The sequence below is a fragment of the Artemia sp. Qi Xiang Cuo genome, chromosome 2 (genome assembly GCF_049724085.1).
Source record: "Artemia sp. Qi Xiang Cuo chromosome 2, ASM4972408v1, whole genome shotgun sequence".
Lineage (NCBI taxonomy): Eukaryota > Metazoa > Arthropoda > Branchiopoda > Anostraca > Artemiidae > Artemia > Artemia sp. Qi Xiang Cuo.
The window spans coordinates 60,309,232-60,335,190 of NC_142795.1; the positions used below are offsets into that span (position 1 = coordinate 60,309,232).

The following is a 25,959-nucleotide window of genomic DNA, read 5'->3' on the forward strand; positions in this document are numbered from 1 at the left end:
AAGGGCTAGTGCCCTTTTTAATAGTCGAAAGTGATTGGAGGGCAACTAGCCCCCCTCCCCCCACCCCCCACAATACCCCAAAAACAACCCAACCAAATTTTGAGATAGCCATTTTATTCAGTATTCTTGATTTCCAGAAAGAAAATATCTTTCTAAGGAGGACGCTCCACCACAACCCTCGGGGCAAGGGTTTTAAGTTATGCCCTGAGGGCATATATGAACGGTGTTGGCGCAGTGCACTAGGTATTATTTTTTTCCTTTAGAGAAAGGTACTTCATATGGAAGGGGTCGTCGTAGAAACTTCAAAAGGGGCTCATTCGATTGGAAACTGAGAGTTCTAGTGCCCTTTTTAATAGTCGAAAGTGATTGGAGGGCAACTAGCCTTCCCCCCCCCCCACGCCTATCATTCCCCTAAACACATTCAATCAAAATTTAGAGATAGCTATTTTGTTCAGCGTAGTTGATTTCCAGATAGAAAATATCTTTTTAAGAAGGACACTCCCCCACAACCCTCAGGGCAAGTTATGCCCTGGGGGCATATAAGGTTTTTATAGGAGGCGTTGTCGTAGAAACTTCAAAACAGGCTCATTCGATTGGAAATTCGAAGGGCTAGTACACTTTTTAATAGTCGAAAGTGATTGGAGGGCAACAGCCCCCCCCCCCATGCCCATTATTCCCCCAAACACATCCAATCAAAATTTTGAGATAGCCATTGTGGTAAGCGTAGTTGATTCCCAGATAAGAAAATATGTTTTTGAAGAGGATATTCCCCCACTACCCTCAGGGCAAGTGTTTTAAGTTATGCCCTGGGGTTATATAAGGTTTTTATAGAAGACGTTGTCGTAGAAACTTCAAAACAGGCTCACTCGATTGGAAATTCAAAGGGCTAGTGCCCTTTTTAATAATCTAAAGTGATTGGAGGGCAACTAGCACCCCTCCCCCCACTCCCCACATTTCCCCAAACACAACCCAACAAACATTGGAGGTAGCCCTTTTGTTCAGCGTAGTTGATTTTCAGATAGAAAATATGTTTTTGAGGAGTACACTCCCCCACAGCCCTCAGGGCAGGGGTTTTAAGTTATGCCCTGGGGGCATATAAGGTTTTAAAGAAGGCATTGTCGTAGAAACTTATAAAAAAGCACATTCGATTGTAAATTCAAAGGGCTAGTGCCCTTTTTAGTAGTCAAAAGTAATTGGAGGGCAACTAGCCCCCCCCCCACGCCTATCATTCCCCCAACCACATCCAATCAAAATTTTGAGATAGCCATTTTGTTCAGCGTAGTTGATTTTCAGATAGAAAATATCTTTTTGAGGAGGACACTCCCTCACAACCCTCAGGGCAAGGATTATAAGTTGTGCCCTGGAGGCATATAAGGTTTTTATTGAAATCTCTGTCGTAGAAACTTGGAAAAGGGCTCATTCGATTTGAAATTCAAAGGGATAGTACCCTTTTTAGTAGTCAAAAATAGTTAAAATACAAATGAATGTGCATTGTCAGTTTAATATACGTATACTGATATTTAGTAATCAAAATGTTTATATTATTTGATTTATTAAAGTTATAAAAGTAAAAACATTTATATTCCTTCAGTAAAGCGCAAATTCTGTTCTTGCCTTGGGAAGGCATAGGGATTGTGCGCCCAACTTATGTTAATTTCCGCTCGTTTTGAGTTTTACTCGGTTAATTATTGTAATTTCTGTTTGTTTTTGGGTTTCATTTCTTTATCGGTGCTGATTTGTGGTAGTTTCACGCTTGGTAGATTATTTGATTTTATTTTTGCTTATTTTTTGTTAAATGGAGTTCTTTACTTTTCTTTCAAAAACTTATTTTGTGGGAAAAGTTTTTTAAATTGATAAGTAATAGACGCCCTCGTCTCATACTCTTCCCATAAATCCAATTCAATTTAAAGTACTGACTTGAACTGTGTAAAAAAGAACCTGTGAAGCTCTTAAGCGTTTAGTCGGAGATCGACGTTGAGTTTAGTTCTATCATATCTACTCGTAAAATCGTCAAATCTGCTGACGCTCACTTGGATAGGGTTGTTCCTTTTGATATCAGGCGAAAGATCAGAAGACGCCTACAGTAGAGAATAATCGAAAATAGGGCTTTAAAATTTCTCTAGACTACATATGAGGATGGTTTAAATAGCCTCATCTGGCTTCTCTCGAAAATTAGACATTATAAACCAACAATGGACTTAAGACGGAAATATCTCCAGTCTGCCTTTCACCGCCGCATTCTTCTTTTAACCAAGACAACTTGCAATCGAAATGCTGTAGGGTGCTACACTAACTATAAAGAATGCGAGTTAGCTCTTACTTCAAGGAGACAACAGACTGTTGCCATTGGATGGTGTATTAGTCGTTATTTCAACATGTCATTTCATTACCTGACATTTGTTTTATCCAAATATGTTGACCTTGAAGTAGAAGTTTTTACTTTGAATTCTCGTTGTTGCTGTTGTTTGTTCTGTTTTTTCTGTAGTCTGGCTCTTCTTGCCATTGAACATTTAAAGTGAACGAACATATTCTATTACTGATGTTTTGAAGGTTTTTGTGCGAAAATTTGTTCGAAGATTTGTTTAATAAAATAAAAACAAGTGTGTAGCTCATTAGTTCAGTCTTATTTGGGTCTTCAGTAAATGAAATGGAGCTTGAGACATTCAAACCTTTTTGGTCCTAATCATGTCTTGTCGTTTCTACCTGTTTGAAGAAGTAATTTGACATCTGTAAATATATTCTGCTGATTTATACGCATTTTAACTCATTAGGAGACTCTTAGCAGTGGAAAGGTCATTTTGGGAAGGAGTGTCTGTGGTCATACCGGTAGAGTGGAATTAAAATAAATCGTAACATTAAATAAAAGCTAGTGCAGCTGACCATAGAAACCTGCTAAGATCTGCTGAATGTATTATTGCGACCTCCGCATGATTTGCTTCTGGATAACTCAAGTAAAAAATTTCTTTTAAGTGTAAACTGTGATACCATGAATAAAAGGAAAAAGGTAAAATAGTATATTTTAAATTTTAGCTGGTTTTATGAATTTTTTCAACCAGCTTCCTCACTTTTCTACTTTAATGATAAATTTTAATTTTAAATATACTGTAATCTTACTTGTCTTGCTTTGCTATAAAAACCTGTCATAGTCACTAATTTCTTAGCAATTTATAAGTGCAGGATTTACTTTTCAGAAGATTTTTCTCTCTTCTTACTTTTATTTGATCTGTAAATCTTATTTTTTTCTGTTCTTTCGTCGGGTGACAGAACAGTAGTTTTTTTTTCGTAGTGCAGCCATCTGTGTTTTGCAGGTTGAATCTGTCCCTTTGGCTCTTCAATTTCTAGATAGTTCTGAGATAAGAGGACATAAGGTGCGAGTTGAGAGAGCAAAATTTCAATTGAAAGGTGAATATGACCCGGCTCTGAAGCCGAAAAAGATGAAGAAAAAAGACCTTGAAAAACTGAAGAAAAAGCAAGAAAAGTATGTTGCTTTTGAAAAATCATTCTAATATTAATTGGCTTTATTTAAAATCTTTGGCTGCTCATGATTTTTAGAAAAGTCATCAACCTTTTCTAAATTTCTATGTTTAATTTTCTTGCTTCAGATGCAACAAATGCATTGGACAATTTATAATTTTTATAAGCCGAATTAGGCCATACAAAGCAGTATTCTGAAACACATTTGACAGCATAAGAAGTTAAAAAAGTATTTTCCCCTTCCCAAAAAACAAACGCACAGAAAAAAAAGAAAAAAAAAACTTGAACTACTCTCGTTTTTTTATCACTTCATTGATGTGTCTGCAAAGCTGAATCAGTGTCCTTGTTAAAGATGTCTGCAGGGCCCCATGAACTCCAGAGTTTCGCCCTTAAAAATTATTTCAAGTTTTTCGTAATTTCGGAATATATATTTTTTTGAAAGCTGTAAATGGGGACGTCTCCACACTTGTAAAAAGGCAGTACTTTTTTGAAACAATACTTGTCGCCATTTTTTGTCATCTTTCCTTATGATTTTCATTTAAAACAACGACGGTTAAAACGCCATTAAGTTCCGTTTGAGTCTTGTCAATTTTAGTAGGTTTCTATATAATGGATTTCTTATCATTGAAAGAGCTTTATTTCGCTAGGCTGAGAAACAACATGTGTCTACTGCGTGTTGAATAGTAAAATAAAGCTGTTTCCTCGGAATTCTAAATTGGTGATTTTCTATGCTGCGATTTTTTTGCACAAAAAAAAAATCAAATGAATTTACTGAAAAAACTGTGCATTGTCAGTTTAATGTACATATGCTGATATTTATTCCTTAAAATCTTAATTAATTTTCGATTTCATAAAGTTATGAAAGTGAAAACATTTAAAAGAACTTTTTTTAAGTAAAGTACAAATTACATTCTGGCTTTTAGAAAGCATAGGGTTTAGAACCCTACTCAGATTAATTTCTGCTCCTTTTGAGTTTGACTTATTTTAATTTCTGTTTGTTTTGGGTTTCATTTATTTATTGATACTGATTTGTGGTAGTTGTATGCTTTACAGATTATTTCATTCTATTTTTGTTCATTTTTGGTTTAATGGAGTTCTTTACTTTTTTTTGAAAAGCCTATTTTGTGCCGAAAGTTTTTTTGATTTATTTCTGTTCGTTTTATATTGACAGTCTTTTTCAGGGAGAAAGACTAAGCCTCTTCTGAAGTTAAACAACCATCCCTTCCATAAAAACCTTAAATACCCCCTGGGCATAAATTACAACCCTTGCTCCTAATATCTATGTTTGTTTCAACCCAAAAAGCCTTGTTATATGATATTTAGACTCTTTTGAATAGAATGGCTGTCACAAAAATTTTATTAGACGGATTTTGGATCAATACGACGTGTGTGTAGGGGGGGGAGGGGTAGCATACCTCTGATCACTTTGACTCTTAAAAAGAGCACTAGAGCGTCTGATCACCAATCCAATGAGCCCCCTCCAAAGTTTATATGACCACACTGTCTATAAAAACCCTATGTGCCCCAGGGCAAAACTTACAACCCTGCACTCAGGGCTGTGGGGGGACTGTCATGCTCAAAGACATAATTTTCGGACTTTTCAACTACGTTGAACAAAATGGCTATCTCAAAATTTTTACTGGATGTTTTTGGGCAAATGACGTAGGAGGGGTGTTAGTTTTCCTCCAATCACTTTTGACTATTAAAAAGGAAGCCCTTTCAATTTCCAATTATATGAGCCTTTTTCAAAGTTTCTATGACAACGCTCTCTATAAAATCTTATATGCCCCAGGGCGTAAGTTACAACCCTCGTCCTGAGGGGTGTGGGGGGTTTATCATCCTCAAAGACATAATATCCAGAACTTTCAACTACGTTGAAAAAATGGCTGTTTCTAAATTTTGATTGGATGTGTTTGTGGGAATGGTGGGCGTGAGAGGGGGGTTAGTTGCCCTCCAATCAGTTTCGACTAGCCTATTAAAAAGTGCACTAGCCCTTTCAATTTGTAATTGAATGAGCTCTTATTGAAGTTTCTACGACACCATTTTCTATTAAAAAAAAACGTATTTGCCCCCAGGGCAAAACTTACAACCGTTGCCATGAAGGCTGGGGGGGGTGCCATCCTCAAAGACCTAGTTTCCAGAACTTTCAACTACATTGAAAAAATGGCTATCTCAAAATTTTTATTGGATATGTTAGTTGCTCCCACGCCACTTTTTCCCAAGATCGTCCGATCAAAATTTTTAGATAGCTTTTTTTTTCAACATAGTTGAAAGACCCAATAGCTATGTCTTTGGAGATAAAATGACCCCCTACAGTCCCTGGGGAAAGATTTTTATGTTATAAAATTTGTCCATTGTTTTATCTGTTATTGGGATTGTGCATACATTTTTTGGGTGGGAAGGGGAGGGCAAATATTCTGCTGGGAGGATTTTGCACGGGGAGAATTTTCTATGGATAAGTTAGTTTCCACGGGGTGAACTTTTCAGGGGAAATTTTACACTGGGTGAATTTGGCAGAATTCCTATACGAAATTTCTTTATATGCCTTGCTTTCTCTTTACCAATTCAATTTTACGCGTGGAGATATTAAGGGTAATTATCTGGGATAGATTTTCCCCGGGATTGGATTTTCCAGAGGATGTTTCTGTGGGGAGGGGGATTTTTTCGTAGAAGTGAAGCCAGGTATCCTGGCATTATTTTAAAAACGGTAAGAAATTAAATAAAAAAAGTTTTTTCAATTGAATGTAACGATCAAGATTAAAATTTAAAATGAACGTAAAATATTGCGTATATGAGGGGGATTCCCACCTCCTCAACACCTCGCTCTTGGCGCTTAAGTTTACATCTTTTCTCAATTCTTTAAAAACGGCTCCTGAAACACAAGGGTCGTTTAATTAGAACAATTAGTATAGTATTTATTATTGGGAAGCATGCATACATTTTAGGGTGGGAAGACGAATTTTCTGCTGGAGGTTTTTTCACGGGGGAACTTTCCATGAGGAGGGAAGTTTCCAGGGGTTGAACATTTCAGAGGAAATTTTCCAGTGGGGTAGTTTGCCAAAATTCCTATACAGAATTCTTTTTATATTTTCCTTTCTCTTTTCCGTCTCAATTTCACATGCGGAGTTGTTAAGGGTGATTGTCCTGAGTAAATTTTCACCGAGATTGAACTGTCTAGAGGATATAACCGTGGGGAGGGTATTTCTCCGCGGAAGTGGGGCCAGATTTCCTTGGATTATTTTAAAAATGATCAGAAATGAAATAAAAAAAAAACAGGTTTTTTTCAACTGAAAGTAAGGATCAACATTAAAACTTAACACGAACATAAAATATTACGTATATGAGTGGGATTGCCCCCCTCCTCAACACCTCGCTCTTTACGCTTAAATTTAATTTTTTTTTTCAAATTCTTTAAAAACGACTCCTGAAACACAAGGGTCGTTTAATTAGAACAATTAATAACTTTTTTAAAGTGCCGAAAAACTGTAGCGTGAAGAGCAAGGTGTTGAGGAGGGGGGCAACCCTCGTCATATACGTAATAATTTCAGTTCGTTTAAAATTTTTATGCTGCTCCTTACTTTCAGTTGAAAAAACTTGTTTGTTTTTTTATTTAATGAAGCTTAGAAACAAACATTTTTCTAGAGGCAATGGAAAAAGTATGTCAATTAAAGTAAAAGTATATGAAAATGAAAAAAGTAAGTAATTACAAAAAATACACAAAAACAATAGCCAACTTACAAAACCTAAGATATAAACTCCCAGCATTCAATTTTGTTGAGCAATGCCGAAGCGTCGGACGGATATATTTTAACAATATCGACAGTTTTGACCTTGGTTATCAAGTCTCAAAATATTTAATGCCTTTAGGCTCAGTGTTTATAAGAAGTAACGCATTATCAAAGTAGCTTGTTCAAAGTAAAACATTAAAACTAGGATTCAGAAAATCAAATAAAATTTCTTATTCAATTTTGAATACCAAAAACCAAAATATTTGACACCTTTATACTTCATAACTGTAAAAAATAAGTCTTTTTCAAAGTGACCACTAGATAAATACAATCACTCATGGAAAAAAAATAATAAAACACTGAAAACGTATCCGTTATGGGGGAAAATACGGAAATTCCAAGAATTCCGTTCAGGGGAAACATTTCTGATTATAGTGGCTTCATATATCAGCTCATCGGTACTCTTGCAATGCAAGCAAATGTTGACGGTATATTTTTTTACCGAAATTGCTCCTTAATAAGTTGTTTTCCTTTTGTTTTCTATAATTGTGTGAACTTTCTTGTGTACTAATAACTGCACTAATTACTAATAAACAAATACATATTTAGGATCAGCATAAAAAGCTGATTCTTTGATTGAATTTTATCAATAGTTAGGCTGTTTTACTTTTGTTATTGACAAGGATCGTTATTTACTTATCATTCATTACCATGAAGAATTCAATTTTTTTTTTCAACCAAATCATATTGAAAAATTGCTTGGGGAAAACTGAAAAGGGGTCACTCAGTCTCAAATTAGAACTTATATTTTCATTATTAAGGGTCAAAATCTATTGGCAGGCAGCCAACAATGGGCCAACACACATTTTTTCAATGGTTTTTCCCTATTCTGCTCTCTTTCCTTTGGCTTCCTTATTATAAATTACTTTTATTATAAATTACTTTATAATCCCAAAGTTCCAGGGAGCCATGCCCCCCTACTCTCCCTGCCGGCACCAATGAGTGATTCGGCAACAAATCTGCAAGTGTAACATCGACAAGACCAAATTGACAAGATACTTACATCATTAGGTTCATTAGTATCAGATCTATCCATTCACCGAGCCATAATTATTAGTTTGACTTAGAGTCTTCCTTAGAGAAGGATTTAAACTTAATTTAAAAAAAGAAAAATTGTTATTTTTTCAGCGATTTTTAACCAAGTTTCGGCGTAATTTAATCAAAAAAACCTTGTACGCGAAATTTAAAAAAGTTGATTTGGTAATAGGTTGGAAATGAATATCAGATATGACTGATGGATAGATAAATATATTTGAAACAAATGTCAAAAATCATTCTATAAATAAAATCGCGTAAATAAACAAAGGCTCCATGGCGTGTAAGGGAGGGGGATCATTAAGAAAAATATTAAGCCATTAAACATCTAAACACTTACATTTACACAAACATTTACATAGATCACAAAGCATTTACTAAAACAAAGACCGAAGGAGAGGGAGGGAGGGAGAGTTCATTTAAATTTAACACACCTGCAACTCAAAGCAGGCGATACGGGACTCCACACCCAGCAAAAAAAAAAAAATCTTTTTCACAACATCACTTCTTCAAATCAACTCGAAAAAAACGAAAAAAGGACACTTAATGAAAAATAAATCCAAATTATAGGGGGAAAAAAAATGACATACGTAAAAAAATGGCCTCTAACAATATGATTGTAAAGTTTTCGTCTTTCGTTGACGTATTGAAACCATAGGAGAATAAAAAAATAACCTACGTAAACTTGTACAGGGAGCACAAGCCTTAAGATGTTAATCACACAATGCTTAAATGACCTACGATGGTGAAAGTTAGAGAAAATATCATAGTACATCTATTCTATTTATGTCTATTCTATCCCTTCCACAAAAAAAGGTTTCAAAAATGGCTTCATTAAATTACTTCTCGTAACAAAGGTTAAGGGCAACTAAGTTTGTATCTAAACATTAAATTAATCATTTTTGTCGTTGGGCAACTTGATCAACATGTGTCGATGGGCAACATGTTTCTTGATTTCATCTCTTTTTTGGAGAGGGCTATATCTAGCGCAAACTTGGTCATTTGTTTTTTTAAAGTATGACTCTGAGCCTTGATAATTAATTTTGCTGTCTTGCAATGCAGCCTATTTCAAAATATTAAAATATTTCTTACTCACTTATTTATTTTTAGGCTACTGGAATGGAAACCGGAAGCATTACGTGGAGAGAGACAGAAGCACGAAAGTGTCGTTGTCATTAAGCGTCTTTTCAATCCCGAAGATATAGATAAGAATCCACCACTCCTGCTCGAGCTACAGAATTTGTTGAGAAAAGAGTGTTCTAAGTTTGGAGAAGTTCGAAAAGTTATTGTACATGATGTATGTATTACTCTCTTCTTTCTTTTTTCCTCTTTTCTTGTATTCCTGCTCACATGCCGCACTAAACATTTAATACAATTCGCTAAGAAACCCAAGGACAATAGCCCATTGGTGAATTCGACGATTTTGACTAAAGACACCTATTTTTAAACGGTTCAGAGACATCTATTTTTTCCTCTTGATGGTCTTGGTAAGGGTTCAAATTGGATTGCAATGTGGCATTTATGTATTGTAAAAATAAAACCTGTATGTTTTTTGCATTTCGTAAATCATGTCCTTTTGTGTTATTCAATCAGTTTTAGTGTTTTTTCTTTATCTTTAAAGTTTGTATTTACATGTGGTCATCTGGGGGGAATTATATGCTTCTAGCCATCAGGGGTGGTATGGGTAAGGGGTCAAATCACCGAGAAAGTGTTTTTTTCCAAAAGTTTTGCACTAGTCTAGGACAGGGATCCTTCAAACCAATTGATGAGGTGAGAGGGTCGTCCCTTTTTTTGTTCAGGCATAAGATTTTTCATTTATGTTTTTTTTTCATTACTGACATCAAAATGTTTTTTTAACTGCCCATAAAATTGTTAGCGCAAATGCCAACCAACAACATGTACAAACTAGAAAAATTGATTGGCCAATGAAGCCAGGAAGAAGTCTATACTAAATAAATAAGTGCCTCTTCTCTTGATCCCTTTTTCAGTTTCGAGCTGCCAAAAAATGTATCCCCGTAAGTTGAAAAGAAGTAAACATTCCCCTGTTGCCCGACACCATAAATTATCTAGTAAGAAGTTTTGAATGGACCACACATCATTAAGTTGTGTCAGAAAAAGGTGGTATTGGATGTGTCTGTAAGGCCGCTTGTGTATTCATTCATATTTTTTCGATTCTCGTACTGTTTACCTAATTAGGTGCACGAAATAGTAGAATGGAAGTGGGAAAGGACTGTCCCTGTACAAGTGCCTATCGGAATCTACATATTTTTAGAAAATTAATTTTAGCAGAGGCGTCAATTCACGGAAATTTATGGGGGAGAGGGGGGAGGGCAATATGTATTTTTCTATATGTATTTCAAAAATTTATTTCTAGGGAGAGGGGGGAGTAGGATTGTCGTTTTTTGCAGTTTTTATTTCAATAAAAATATCAAAAAAGGTATTTCTTAATGGGAATACCCAAAAAAACACACTTTCAAAATTGGGGGGGGGGGTGGACCTAGGGAGCATGGCCCCCTTCTCCCCCCTCCCGCTCGATGGACCCCACTGATTTTTAAACTATGCTACATACTGGTGTGTAAAGACTTTTTTTTAATATATGTGAGTACAAGTTAGGCTACCTGTAGGTAAATGAAAAAAATATTGCTATTTTTGAATGGTGTGATATAATTGGTTTTTGCATTATTATCTTCGGTAGTAGAAATTCATTCATTACGCAGCTTACACTATTATCCAGTTGTGTACATAAACCCTTACCCTTACCAAGGTTATATGCACCGAATAATCTTGAAAAAAGTCTTGTGGCTAAGTAATATATGGAAGTCCGAGGTGAAATATGTTTGTTGAGCTATAACTTATGGCCTGGTTGTTCTGCTTATTCAGCCTCGGTGCAAATATTGAAAAGTAGCCGGCTGATCAATTAAGTTGCTCAATTAAGTACCTGATTAATTAAGTACCCCAATGGGAATAAAATTTATTTTTCCTTATACCCAAGTCAGAATACAGTCACATTTGTTGATAGAGACATAATTAGGCAAGATAATAGCCAATAATGTTGGACTTTGTTCAAATTTTAAATGTAACTGTTGGGGTTTACAAATTAGAATCAAGGTTGGTCCACAAATCTTCTTGGATATGCTCACACTGAGCAGTTATGTCTGAGCCGGATGCAGTCATCTGCTGGCCTCTGGGGCAATCTTCTCGAATTTTATAGATGTGGCGACATCTGTTCCACTTATTTTTCCAATGGGGCAGGCAAGGCAACTAAAGGATCCTTCTGATGGTTGGAACCAAGGCCGTATCCAGGGGGATTAGGGGGTTTGAACCCCCCATCCCCCCGAAATGTTTATCTGACTCGTAAAAACGTAACAAAAATGGACATAAATAAATTTTGTATGAGTTTTTTGAGGTTTTTTGTATACCCCCCCCCCACCCCCCAAAAAAAGAAAACATTTTTTTAGCAGAACCCCCTCCGAAAAAAAAAATCCTGGGTACGGCCTTGGTTGGAGCCTTCCAAATTTACATCAAAACCACGTGAGAATTTTTCGATAAAAAAGAGTTTAGTACCGGGAATTTGCAGATTTTTAAGGAGCAATCTAATCCGAAAATATGCATCTTATATTATTATTCTAATTTAATTCTATTGAAACAATTTAATATTTAACTAATGTAAATTATTCAAATATTTTTAAGTTAGACATGTGTACAAGGGTCATTTTTGTTCAAGGAGGGGGGGGGGACTTTAAAAAAAAGGCAAAAACAAGCAAATTATAAGAAAAATGGAATTACAGTTTTAAGGAAGGTGTGCATTAATTGGTACAGATGTTGACGTTACTCGATCGATTTCGCCTGAAAAGGCTAGATGAAGACATGGCTTAAGAGTTTTTGACCATGGCTGCATAAGGAGAATTTCAAGTCCGTTTTTAAATGGTCTTAAAATGACTTGCTGACAGCACCGCCCTACTGACAGAGTTTTGTCTAAAGAAATCAGAAAGCAAAGCTTTCAATAGTACGATATAGTGAACATAATAAAGAAATGTTGGACGACCTTAAGCATATTTTATGAAAACAACTTGCATACCATTATCCTCTTGGGAGAAGCACCCTGATGATCAACAAAAACCTTGGTTAGACACAATCAAGGCTGGGCAGGAAAACGTCCAGTACTTTTTTCGAGATGAGCTTATCAAACGAGCTTCTGTTCAAGGGTGGGGGGGGAGGGGGTGTTACCGAAAGAATGAAGAAGAAGGTTTACGTTCTGTGGACTTTGTCAAACGGTCTTAATTAAGTTTTTTATTTTGCCTGCATTTTTAAAGCTAATCTACGAATCGGGGAAATATTTCAGGGTGGGGCGGGTCAAACCGTTTAACCAAAGATAGTCTGGCTAATTCTAATGCTGCAAATTTTGAGCTACTTTCATAATATTAAAGGCGATGAGCTGGTAGGTAATAGGGCAAAGATTGCAATGACGCAAAACCCTTAAAGCAATATCCTGCTCTTCAGTCGAATTTCTGGTTCATTCTTGCAGGATTTATTTTGATGAAGGCCCAAATGTAGTATTTTTCCAATCCATAAAATAATATTTTTGTTAAGCTTTTTTATTCTTTTTTGTCTTAATTTCGGTAGGCAAAGTTATAGTAAGAGCTATAAGAGCGTTGCCTATAGTAAAGAGCTATAAGGCTTCAATGTTTAATTTTTTTTTTTCCAGAGACACTTTGTAAACATGGTCTAATAGTCCAAAGACAAAATAACTATGCCTCCGGGGTTGACACCCCCCCCCCCTTTGCTCTCGAGGCAAGGGCTGTAAGTTTTTCTTGTTGCCCATTGCTAGCATACAAGGTTTTTACAAAGGGGTGGTCATATAAACTTTGAAGGGGGTTCATTCGATTGGAAATCGACAGTTCTAGTGCTCTTTATAACGTTAAAAAGTGGTCGAATGATAACCAGCCTCCCCCCCCCCCTCCAAATTTTTATATAGCCATTTTGTTCAAAATAGTCCAAAAATCAAACAACTATAACACAGGGGTTCGTAAACTACCTGCAGCCTCCGGGGTAAGGGTTGTAAGCTATGCAAGTTTCCCATTGTTAAGATATAAGGTGTTTATGGAAGGGTGGTCTTATAAACTTTGAAGGAGGCTCATTTGATTGGAAATCGAAAGTTCTAGTTCCCTTTTTAAGAGTAAAAAGTGATTGGAGGGCAACCAGCCCCTTCCCTTTACCATTTTTCCCCTGATGCATCCAATCAAGATTTTTAGATAGCCATTTTGTTTAAAATAGTCGAAAGGCCAAATAACTATGCCTACAGAGTTGATACCCCCCCAGCTCCCTTTGGCAAGGGCTGCCCCTGGGCAAGGGGCTGTAAGTTATGTTAGTTACCCATTGTTAACATATAAGATTTTAATTGGTTTTTATTGCATTTGGTTGTATTGTATTTCTCTCTTTAAGATACAAAAGCGATCAAAGGGCAACCAACCTCCCCCTGCGTTCTTTTTCCCCGAAGGTATCTGATCGAAATCTTGAAAAAGTCATCTTGTTCAGAATGGTCCAAAGGTTGAAAAATTAAGGCTCCAAGGCTGACATCCCGCTCTAGCCTCCAGGACAAGGACTATAAGTTATACAAGTTGCCCATTGTTAGCATATAAGAATCTTTATTGAAAAAAGTGTATGTTTGATCCTAGGTCTCGAAAGGCTTAGGGTATTAAGGTGAAATTTTTAAGAGAATGTTGAGAGGGAAACCGAAAACAATCAAAACACACTATGTGTTTGCTGGCTGTGAAAAGGGATTATCAGCAATACCTAAAGAACGACTAAGGTTGTCAAGATGTTGAAGCGAAATCGCAACCAGCCCTACCCCTCCTCACTCTTTTAGGCCCCCCTCCCTGTTCAACACTGATCGAAATTTGAAATTGTCATTTTGTTTAAACCAGTCATAAGTTTAATAGCTATGCTTCAAAGGGATACCATTCTGCTCATAGCTACAGGGCAAGGATTGTAAGCTATGCAATTTACCCATTATTTACATGCAGGATTTATCATTAGGAAAAGGAAACTATTTCATTCTGGGTTTATCTGAAAAGGCTAAGGGTATTAAGGTGAAACTTTGGAGAATTTTGAGGCGTGTGTTATACTAAACCAAAAGGCACAATGGGTTTCCAGTTTATCAAAAAGGAAGGTATGTAATACTTTAAGAATGGCTAAGGGTATTAAGTTGAAACTTTCAGGACATGTTGAGGGCGATTTTAAAGTGGTTGGAGTGCTGCCAGCCACCGTTCTGGCTCATTTTAGTTGCCCTCCCATCCAAAAAGATTCGATCAAAATTTTGAAATAGACATCTTGTTCAAAATAGCATAAAGCTCAAATAACTATGCTTATGGGGATGACATAATCCCCCTCCATACAGCTTCGGAGAGGGATGTCGAACACAATAAATTATACTGTGTGCGTACTGGTTTTCGGAACGACGTATCATCAATATCTAAGGAACGGCTGTGGGTATTAAGTTGAAAGTTTAAAGGGATGTTTAGGGAGGTGCTAAAGGGCCAACCATCCCCCTTGCTGTTTTAGATGCTCCTTTCCCTAATTACTGACAAAAATTTTGTAAAATCGATTTCCTCGAAACAGTCAAAAGGTCTAGTAACTGTGCCTCAGGGGATGCAATGCACATCCCCCAGGGCAAGGATTGTAAACTATGCAATTTGCCCTTTCTATATGCAGGATTTATCACTAGGAAAAGGGAGGATATTTGATTCTGAGGGTGTTCAAAAAGGCTAAGGGTATTAAGGTGAAACTCTGGGGAATGTTGAGGAGGATGTTAAACTAATTAAAGAGATGCTATGTGCATCAGGTTGATTAAAAAGGCGTATATGCAATATTTCAAGAACAGCTGCGGGTGTTAATTTTAAACTTTTAGGGCACGTTGAGGAGAGTCATCTTGTTCAAAATAGTTGAAAAGTCAAATAACTATATCTCTGGGAATGACATAACCCCCCGCAGCCCCTGGGGCAATTTTATAAGTTCTATAAGTTGCCCATGGTTTATATACAAGATTGGCTATTTATTGGGAAAAGGGCGCTACTTTGATCCCGCTACTTTGATAAGGCTAAGGATATTAAGGTAAAACTTTTAACTTTAAAACTTTAGAAAATTCTGAGGGGAATGTCAAACAAAATCAAAACACACTATATGCGGGAAGGTTGTCAAATATACACAACAGCAATATCTAAGGAACGGCTAAGGGTATTAAATTGACACTTTGAAGGCATGCTGAGAGGTATGTTGAAAAAGGAACAGAGGGCAACTGGCACCCCCTCTTACCCTTAGAGAGGACCCCCTAACACTGATAGAGATATTCAAAAGCCATTTTAAATAGTTACAATATATCTAACAGCTATTCTTCTGGGGATGCCATGCCCCCACAGCCCCAAGGCAAGGGGTGTAAATTGTGCAGTTTTAAATTTTTTATATGCAGGGTTTTGTCATTGGGAAGGGGGGTATGTTTGATCCTGGATGTCTCCGAAAAGGTTAAGAGTATTAAGGCAAAATTTTGGGAAATGTTGAGGGGCGTGTTGAGCTAAATCAAAGCAAAACTATCTGCATCCTAGTTATCAAGTCGTATCTACAATGTCTTAGGACAGGTAAAGGTATTAACTTGACGCTTTCAGGACCACTACTACTCCTACTACTATTATGGCTGCAAATGAGTCTGGTTGCGACCAACTGCGACACCTTGCATCAGCGACTGCGACGGCTCGCAACTGCTGCTATATCTACTTGTGACTACTTTCAGGGAATGTTTAGAGGGATATTTAACTTTGAAACTTTAATGGTGAAGAAAAATCACTTTGATGTTTTGAAACTTTGACGTTGAAAAAAACTTCGACGTTGGTATGAGGGATGTTGAAAAGCTTGAAACTTTAGCAATCAAAAACAAACAGAAATTAATTAAAAAAAAAACTTTCCAATAAAAAAAGTTTTTCAAAGAACAATAAAAAGCCATGTTAAACTTAAGACAAGGAGAAATAAAACTACTATAATAATTCAAACTCAAAACGAACAAAAATTGCCATTAAAGAATAAATGATAACGGAAATAAGCAGATATTAAAAAAAACAATCATAGCAAACATATAAACAACAGATACTTATCTAAAAGAATAGATAAATCTTAAAACGAGTAGAAATTAAACTCAATATTCGAGTCAGACTTAAAAAAAGGACAAAAATCAAAAATCTACAAACAGGAGTGTTGCTACTGCCCCTTCCCCCTCCCATAACCGTAAAAGTCTAAGCCCACTGCGTCATTTACGCTTTACTGAAAACGAACTATATTACAGATATTTTCTTTTCTATTTACAACATTGAAAAATTACAATGAAAGAAAATTTGGATTGCTGAGCTCTCAGTAATTAATACCATTATATATCAAACATTTAGTATTTTATTAGTTCTTTTCGTGGACTGTTCAAGACACATATACAGTTTTTAGCAAAGCGCAAATGACGCAGTAAGCTTTAGACTTTTACGGTTAGGGGAGGGAGAAGGAGGCAGTAGTCAAACCCTGTTTGTAGTAATTATTGCTCGTTTTAAGTTTGACTTGAATATTCCAGTTTAATTCTTCCTCGTTTTAAGATTTATTTATTCATTTATATTAGTACCTGTCATTTATACGTTTGCTACGATTTTTTTTTTTTTTTTTTTTTTTTTTTTTTTTTTTTTTTTATCCGTTTGTTTTGGGTTTCATTTATTATTAAAAAGTAATTTCTGGTCGTTTTGAGTTTGAATTATTATAGGAATTCTTTTCTGCTTGTCTTAAGTTTAATATGGTACTTTACTTTTCTTTGAAAAGGTTTCAGGAAGTTTTTTTTTAATTAATTATCATAAAGATTCTATTTGACTTTTTCCTGAAATGTTGAAAAATGATTTTGTTATTATGTTATTCCAAATGACATTGAGATTCAGAATAATAAAAGAGTGTAATATAGGACTGACATTAAAAGTTTTGACAACACGGTGACGATCTGAATTTTCGTTCCGGGGAAAAATATAAATCGCCGAATCACAGTATATTCAACTTATTGCTACTAAAAAATAAATGTGAAATATCAAAATAGATTGGAAAGGCTCCGGAAAAGCTCCAGTTTGATTAAAAGGACAGAAAGGAAATCGCTATGGAAAATGTCAATTAACGAAAAAAAATAATCTGCCTTTGGCATTGTTTTTTAATAGACCAGCTAATATGTATGTCGCAGTTTGTTTTCTTAGAGTATAGTCTCGTGTAGAACTGTTGAAAAAGGATAAATTTATTATTAAGAAACTCAAAAGTAAGGTAAAATTGTCGATATTTGAAAACAAATAGCAAAGATGAAATGATATTTTTGCAAAAAAGAAAGGGTATTGTATCAGTCAGCGTAGCAGTGTTGCCTTAGTAAAGTTCTATGTGTTCCCCATGTATCGTTTTATCGCATTATGTCAACATGATTTTTCCAAACTCCTTCTTCCCTCCACAACAATGGTTGAGAATCCTAAGAGTTAAGTCTGTACTCTCTTTGAGCACACACACACACACACACAAAAGAAAAAGAAACAGCGACCCAACTCTGTACTCGACGAAAAAACAAGCTTGAGTACACTCTTCCAGACTGTAGTCTCCGGTATGTGAGGCCAGAACGAACTTAGTCCTCGTTGACTTGGTGCGAAAACGAGCCCAAGCAAAAATTTCCAATCTGTTTGAATTGAGAGGCAAAGTGGGCCAGTAGCCCCTACGACAGCCCTCTCCCTCCCCCATTAGCACCCTATCGTCCATTGTTTAGCAGAAAGACAGGCGTGTTGCAACGTGCTATAACTGAAATCATGGAAGAATTTTCAATCTGTATGATTGCAGAGACAAAGTGTGGTCAGTGTGTCTCCCCCCCCCCCCCCCCTACAACGCCAAATGTGAAACGAATATAAAGGCATGTGTCACCTTCTTTGAACCAGAATCAGATGAGGATTTTTGATTTGTTGAGGTTCAAAGCGGGCTGGTGGTCCAATTTTTGGGGATAATCCTTGTTTTTGATTTGCCAATTAAAATATTCCTTCAGAAAACTAAATGGATGCTTTAGAAATTACTGTTTGACGTTTTATGATTTTGCTGGAGTTTTCTTTGCTTTTCAATAAAATGGAATCAAATGGAGAAAAAAATTGAAAAAAAGGCATTAATTTAAAATGGTAAAATTATACAAACTTATTTATATTGTAAGTTACAAATGTATTTATTATAAGAACTTGCTTTTTTCATTCCTGTAAGCCGAATTTGAATTTCTCTTCTTTTTTTCTTTTAAAAAAAGAGAAATGATCAAGTAAATTTGAAATTGTCATATAAATTTGTTAAATTTGTGAGCGCTTTTTCGACCACATCCGAAATTTCAGTTACTTCCAGATTTTATCAGTACATAAACATCTGACAACAGTGCAATAAAATAACATCAAAATCCCCCGTTTTGTATTGTACCCCTTCCGGCCCCCTTAGCATTTGTAAAAATCGCCTGCTGACTCAAATTAGAGACCCCTGAAAGCTAAAAGACCAGAGCATAAGTAGGAGGTCTTTCGAAGCGAATGACTAGACGCATTTTGCTGTCAGATCTAGATGAAGTATCAGATTATTAATGAGCCATAAATTGAGCACAGCAAAAAATATAAAACAAACACCCTTATTCATGACTTGATAGGGTAAGAGTTTGAACACTGGCCTGTGGTCGGTTAGAGTTAGAATAGTTACTTAGTAACTTAGGTTCGAATCTTGGATAAGACAAATTTTTGCCTTAGAGAAGATTAAAGATTTTTTTAGTCTTAGAGAAGACTTAAAAGTAGCAAATAATAAAATTCTTTGAATTCGTTTTCAGAATGGACTAAAAAATTTACAATTTTTTCCTCAAGAATCTGAATATAAGTGAAAACAAGGACGCAAAACGTACTGGGCTTTGCTTAACTTCATCTTTTTAACTCAATTTCCTGATCTCACCGACTTTTTTTGTTTATGCATTTATAACTCAGATCAATTTGATATCTATGTTATGTAAAGCCTAATCCATTTTGTGCCCCTCTTTGCCACTTAATTTGTAAAGTTTTCAAAAAAAATTAACTCCTACTTTTAGTCTATCTTAAATGTTTTTTTTATCTTATGTTTATTATCTCTTATTACTGCAAGGGTTACTATTTAATAGCATCACTATGTCACTAAATATAATCACAAAAGTACTATAAACTCGTCGTCTGAGACAATAACTGGCGAAAACTGTAACCTACCCTGTTATAATTGTCTGCTTTGGCCCAAAGTCAGGAAACCCTAACTTTATTTTTTGTTTTAATCATCCTGGGGCCTTCTTTTGCTTTGTCTTTTCCCCTTGTGTACGATTTTTTAAAAGTATCTTAGAAGTTCGATCTTGATGCACCCTGAAGACATGTCAATCAATTCAGTTATTAAAAATCCTTGTTTATTGCTTTCATTGCTAAGCCTTAAGGTATATGTAAGGAATAGAAAAGGATTTAAACAAAAAGATGTAGTGCTTATTTTAAATTCTAATTTTGTGTCTTTTTGTGTTTGAAAAAGTAAATTCATCTGCTGATAAGTTCTATTATTTTTATGGTTACCAAGAGGGTCTCTAGTGTTATATCAATTGTCTGTGCAAGCATTTCATGATTGAAGAACTTTAGCCTCAGTCGATCTCCCGAGGTCCGAACAATAACAATCAGTCTAAAAAAAGGAAATTGAGTGTAAATTGGGATAAAAATATTTGTTCAAATAAAGTCAGCAAAGCCGTTTCCAATGTAACTCAATATTTTGCTTAAAATGCTATTACAATCCAACATTAAAATTGCTAATTTAATGCTATTGAAAATTAAAAATCAAAATGCTATTGCAGCATCCCCGTTCAGGTTTTATTTGTTTTTACAGAGGTACAAGGGAATGGAATAGTTTAACTAGTGATATTAAAATTATCGGAGACCCCATATATTTAGAAAAACCATTAAGGAATTGTTTTTTGTAGAATATGAGTTTTGATTTATCTGTTTATTTATTGTGGGGGTTATGATGATAGGATGTTCCTGGAGGAAAAGTAAAGCAATGAGGTTTTTTTTTGTTTATCGTGATGGTATTAGTTGTGTCAATGGCTAAGTGTTTTTTTTTTTTTTTAAGGATTTTGTTTTTTCTACCTCCCCCACGGAGAAGCTTTACTTTTTAGGGGAGGTAGCAGTATTTATTTTTTTTTTTTTATTCTGTGTTTTTTAAATAAATTCTTCTCTTAATGATACAATTAAAAATAAAAAATAAAATTACAGGAAACTTCGGGAGTTTCTTCTTTTCGTGTTATAGTAAAACAAAACACACCGCAATTTATATTTTGTCTTTATTGAAACAAAGTTTGCGTTCATTTTGGTTTGAGGGGGGCGGTAGCCTAGCTAAATTCTGCCGTAATTTCTGGACATTTCAGTTCTTTATTCATAGCAACTTGTTTTAAGTTTCTACATCTTATATAAGAATTTCTGCTTTTTTTAGTTTAGATTATTGTCTTCAATTTTTGGAGATTTTTTTTTTATTTAGTTGGCCGATACATGCAAATGTTGGACTTTTATATTTTTACTATTTTATGTTGACTTTTTGAACTTATTTACAAAATCTACTCATTTAAGCGTAAAAATATTATCTAATTATAAAAAGATCAAACATGTCAATAAGTAATATGGTTCAAGTACGAACCCTCGGTCGCTGCCTATTAGCTGCCAAATACAAGCCACTGGTCACGCCCAATCTCTTTGCTCAAATAAATTAATAATAGTTTAACTAATACAAGCTAAACTGAGACAAATTTGGAACTCAATGATGACGATAGTAACAACTGGAGACCGGAGGTTTGGGATACCGGAGGTATCCCATTTCATTGGAATAATTGAAAAAAAACAAATTCCCCCCCCCCTCTAGATTTAAAAAATAAATCTTAACTCCCCCTCTCTAAATAATTTCTTATAACAAACCTCATTCCAGCTCGGAATTTAAAGCTGCAACTGCGAAATTTGTACCTGTTTTTTTTTTTGGAAAATCTTGTTATCTTGGTTGGGGTTTTGCGGAAAGGCTTTTTTCCATTCTTTGTTGATTTCTTAACGCTCTATGACACTCTAACCTTAAATATAAACACATACTAACCCATTGATTCACAGTGATCGATTTGCTGTTTTTAACAAGGATTTAAGGTGAAACGGTACCTTAAAAATTATTTTGCAAACCTTAGCGCCGACTGACCCTCATAAAGAAAAAGGAATTCTCCCAGAGAACTAGCCATCGTCGAGATCTGATGAGAATGGTTTGATCGTGAAACTTCATTGAAAAGATAGTCAAATCTTGTGTACCTCTTTTTGGCGAGCTAGTTAATCAAAGTGGGTGATACTACAAGGAACTCCCAAGAAGTCCAAATTGGTGAAATGATAATTCCTTTGAATTAGTTTTTAGCCTTTTCCTAGACAGGAAGCTAGAACTACCCTTTCTGAACTTCAAAAAGAAGATTCTGCTCCATTTAGTTGAAAGAGCAAAGTTCACTCTTTCTGGTTGCGTAAGTTTCTTTAACACTGGATACTTCTATCTCCAGCAGAAAGTGCGAAGAGTTAAAGGGTTTCTCAAAGATTCGTGGGAAAGTAGGCGTCGGCTTTTAGTTTTCTGTCATTTATTCGGGTTTCTTCTTCAAGCTATACTAGCCATGGTAAGACCGTCCAAACCATTCTAAATAGTCTTGGCTTATAAACTGAAAAAGTTTATAAGGACGAGAATGTGTGATGCTATTGGGTTTTCACTCCTTCGAGCTCCCATGAAAATCTGTATCTTTAAGTCCCTGTACATTAGTTCTATTAAAAGTATACTTTGAGAATATCGGCGGCCCTTTGTGTTCCAACATTCTGCTTTCGAACAATCCACTGTTTCGAACACTAAATATTAGGGAAAATATAAAAGAAAATACAAGTACACAAGGAAATTGGAAAAACTCAATGTGTTACAGAAATACTTAGCCAGAATTGACAAAATGGTGGTGTTTGGCAAACTCTTGGTATTTATTTAAAGGGAACACTTGAAAGAACTTAAACACGTCTCGTTGACATAATTATGTATACTTATTGATTATTAAACATTTTAAAATGCAGGTTTTGGTACAGACGTTTTTACTTCCCTCAATTTTCAAAAATTATGACATTCGACGAGGTCCAAGGAAACAGTTTGGTTCGAAAGTAGAGTGCTGCAGGGGTGTAGTTTCGTAAAAATCCTGGGGGGGGCAAAGTTGGAGTCAATTTTCCCAAATCAAGTGAAAATTGCAGTAAAAACTAAAAGTATAAGCCGTTTGGTACCATAAAGGTACTATTTAGTACTTTAAAAGTATTATAAAGGTACTTTATAGTAGGCCTACTATATAAAGGTAACTTATAGTACTATAAAGGTAAATATACATTAATAAACTGATCTGTCTCTGTTGATGCTTGAATTTTGCTGGTTTATCTTAGTTTTGACAAGATTTCGGAAGAAACTAAATTTGAGCTGGAGAGGGGCTACTGGAGTCGGGGGGGAGGGGGGGAACCGAGGTCTGGGAGGGGCAGTTTCCCCTGCCCCATAGCAAATTATGCCCCTGGAGTGCCGCCTGTATTTTGTTCTCTACAACAAGTTGACTAAAAACTGAGGTTTAGGAGTGCAGCCAGGGAGTTCTGAATTATTTCCTAAACTGTGAGGTCTTCCACGATTGAATTCTTTTATGTTTGCTAAAAGCTTGGCTATTTCAGTTGCAATAATGCTAATGCACGAAAACATTGTGTGGGAGGGGGATTTTTTTTTTTTTTTTTTTTTTTTTTTAAATACCAAAAAAGGGTATTTTTCATCGAATATACCATAAAAAGGTATTTTGGAAATATGGGGCAGTCTAGCCGGGGACTAACACAAACTATTTACTAATCTTTGAAATCTTTCACGATTAACTGCTTCTATGTTTTCTAAGATCTTTCTTTTTTATTCTTTTAGTTACATCCAGAAGGGGTGGCTCAAGTATTCTTTAAGGACGCTGAAAGTGCAGATGACTGTGTTGTTTATATGCATGGTCGATGGCTAAACAATTCAAAGGTGTCTGTAGAAACTTGGGATGGAAAAACCAAATACAAGTAAGTGGATACATTCTTCCTTTCTTTATGTGCTACATTGATTATAATATAACAATAACATCTACTACCCGTTTTAAATAAAATTTTACTGAGGGGATAAAAATATGAGAAAAAAGCAAAAATACAAGTATAAATAAGTAATTTCACGGGATGAATAAAAGAAAAAAATGAAGCATATGGAATTAACCAACTTGGTGCAAATTCCTCTAATTGGAAAGATTTTGTTCAAGAAGCATTCTACATTGCCGATGTAGGTATTACCTTCAATAAGTTTTACTGTATAGCTATTTTTTTTACAATTAAGTAAATAGAATAAACTATGTTGAAATTCTTTCTGTTTTGAAAGATAAAAATATTGATGAGTGTTTGTTTTGCTACAGCTATCGTTTGAATTGAACAATACTGGATATGCCTAAATACCTTTAAATAAAAATTGGGAATTGAAGAAATTAGCATACAAAACAGTTTATTAAGTAAGATATCAGTTTACTAGTTAATAATATTTGTAATGAAACTTGGCATTCTAATCAATACCAGAATTCTGTTTGGGGGGTGGGGTTCTAAATTGAAGATGATGAGCAGGAGGTGTATAAAATTCATTTCGGATGAGCTACTACTACTAAAATAAAATAAATATCATGTCTCTGAAAATCAAGCTATTATTGACGCAAAAAGAAAAAAAAAATTGTAATTTGCCAGTTTATGGAAAAAACTTGTTTTGAAGCTTTAACAGAAAGTTAGTTGAATCTATCAGGTGGTTGGGAATCTTCGATTACAAATAATTATGGTCATTTCGATCACGTACTGTTTCCAACGATTTCTTTTTCTTTTTTTCCTTTTTTTGCTCCTATGATATAGAAGTAGTAAAATAATGAGAATTCTCATTTACCTTGTCTAAATTGATAAGGTGGACTTGTTCCACAAAAACTGTCTGTGTCATTTAGTTTGAAATTTGAGCCCGAAAAAGTTGGTTGATTGTATTATTTTTGTTTTTAAAGGCTTAGACACGTCTGAACTTCATATCTGTAAAGGAACGGGAGAATAATATAGAGAAAGGTAATGGTAGAGGCAAGGGCAACTCGGGGGGGGGGATACTTGGAAGTATAGAACATTGAATGAAAACGTGTATTTTTGAGGATTTATGCAAATTAATATATTAATCTGTCTCATTTTAGCTCTAAATTAAAATAAATCTTTTTTTAAATTTTAGTTTAGGCAATTATATATAATAATTTCATTATTTTTTTCAGGGTACAGGAGTCTGAAGAAAACAGGAAAGCTCGACTTGAAAGATGGGGAAAATTCTTGGAAGAAAAAGCAGAAGATAAAATTGAGGATTAATGCTTTAATATGGTTGTGTGGTTGGAAAAATGAAGTAAGAATATTGTTTAATATGGTTGCATATTTATTTTAATTGTTTTGAATTACATTAAATCCAAGATTTAAAATCTGACAGAGTACTGACTGATGTGTACAGATAGGGATTTAATATCCAGAGTGTATACTTTGAATGTGCACGGTGCTAATCATAATAGTATCCGTTGTAAAGGAACTTATATTTGTGTTTTTAATAAAAGGGTAAAAATTCCGAAAACGTGTTCCAATACCATTAAATTGATTCATAATTACATACAGTAGAAACTTTAGGATGACGAACCAACTGTTTTGGCCAAGATAATAAAGTAATACAAAATCCAATTGAAAATAAGATATGGCTATGAAACAAAAAGTAAATAACAAGACAAAAAATAGAAATTCGTGATTAAATATGAAAACCAAGAGGTGACAATAGAGGGAGCAGAAAACTCATATGAAAGTCGGTTTCATTCTTCATATGACTCATTTCACCGTATTGAAGCAGGGTTAAATACAGTGGCCGCCTCACTGGCTCACTTCACTTTGAAGTAACAAAGCAGGCTTGCTTCGTAGTGGCAAAGCAGGATTACTTCGTAGTGGCAAATCAGGCTTACTTCGTAGTGGCAAAGCAGGCTTACTTCGTAGTGGCAAAGCAGGCTTACTTCGCAGTGACCAAGCAGTCTTACTTCGTAGTGGCAAAGCAGGCTTACTTCGTAGTGGCAAAGCAGGCTTACTTCGTAGTGGCAAAGCAGGCTTACTTCGTAGTGGCAAAGCAGGCTTACTTCGCAGTGACCAAGCAGTCTTACTTCGTAGTGGCAAAGCAGGCCTTCGTAGTGGCAAAGCAGGCTTACTTCGTAGTGGCAAAGCAGGCTTACTTCGTAGTGGCAAAGCAGGCTTACTTCGTAGTGGCATAGTAGGCTTACTTCGCAGTGACCAAGCAGTCTTAATTCGTAGTGACCAAGCAGTCTTACTTCATAGTGGCAAAGCATTGTTTATCTTATCTAGGTTCTTCCATTCCAATAATAGAATTCCAATCCCATTCCCCTAAGTTGTCCGAGGTTTTGAAAGTGTATTTTTTGTTCCCAGTATCAGAATACGTGCATATTCTAAAGTTTTATTCCTAAATTGTCCTCAATGAGACCTCT

At 35.4% G+C, this 25,959-nt stretch overlaps 1 protein-coding gene across 3 annotated transcripts in view; it reads left to right on the forward strand.

Annotated features, from left to right (window-relative positions):
* barc (RRM1_TatSF1_like and RRM2_TatSF1_like domain-containing protein barc) overlaps positions 1-24,911 on the forward strand; it is a 178,427-nt gene extending 153,516 nt beyond the window's left edge. For all 3 annotated transcript variants that reach the window (XM_089102330.1, XM_089102321.1, XM_089102326.1), the window contains 4 exons: positions 3,309-3,478; positions 9,408-9,594; positions 23,322-23,458; positions 24,709-24,911. In XM_089102330.1, coding sequence (XP_088958456.1) covers positions 3,309-3,478; positions 9,408-9,594; positions 23,322-23,458; positions 24,709-24,799 — 585 coding nt within the window. In that variant the 3' untranslated portion in view covers positions 24,800-24,911. The remainder of the gene's footprint in view (positions 1-3,308; positions 3,479-9,407; positions 9,595-23,321; positions 23,459-24,708) is intronic.
* Positions 24,912-25,959: the final 1,048 nt, after the last annotated feature.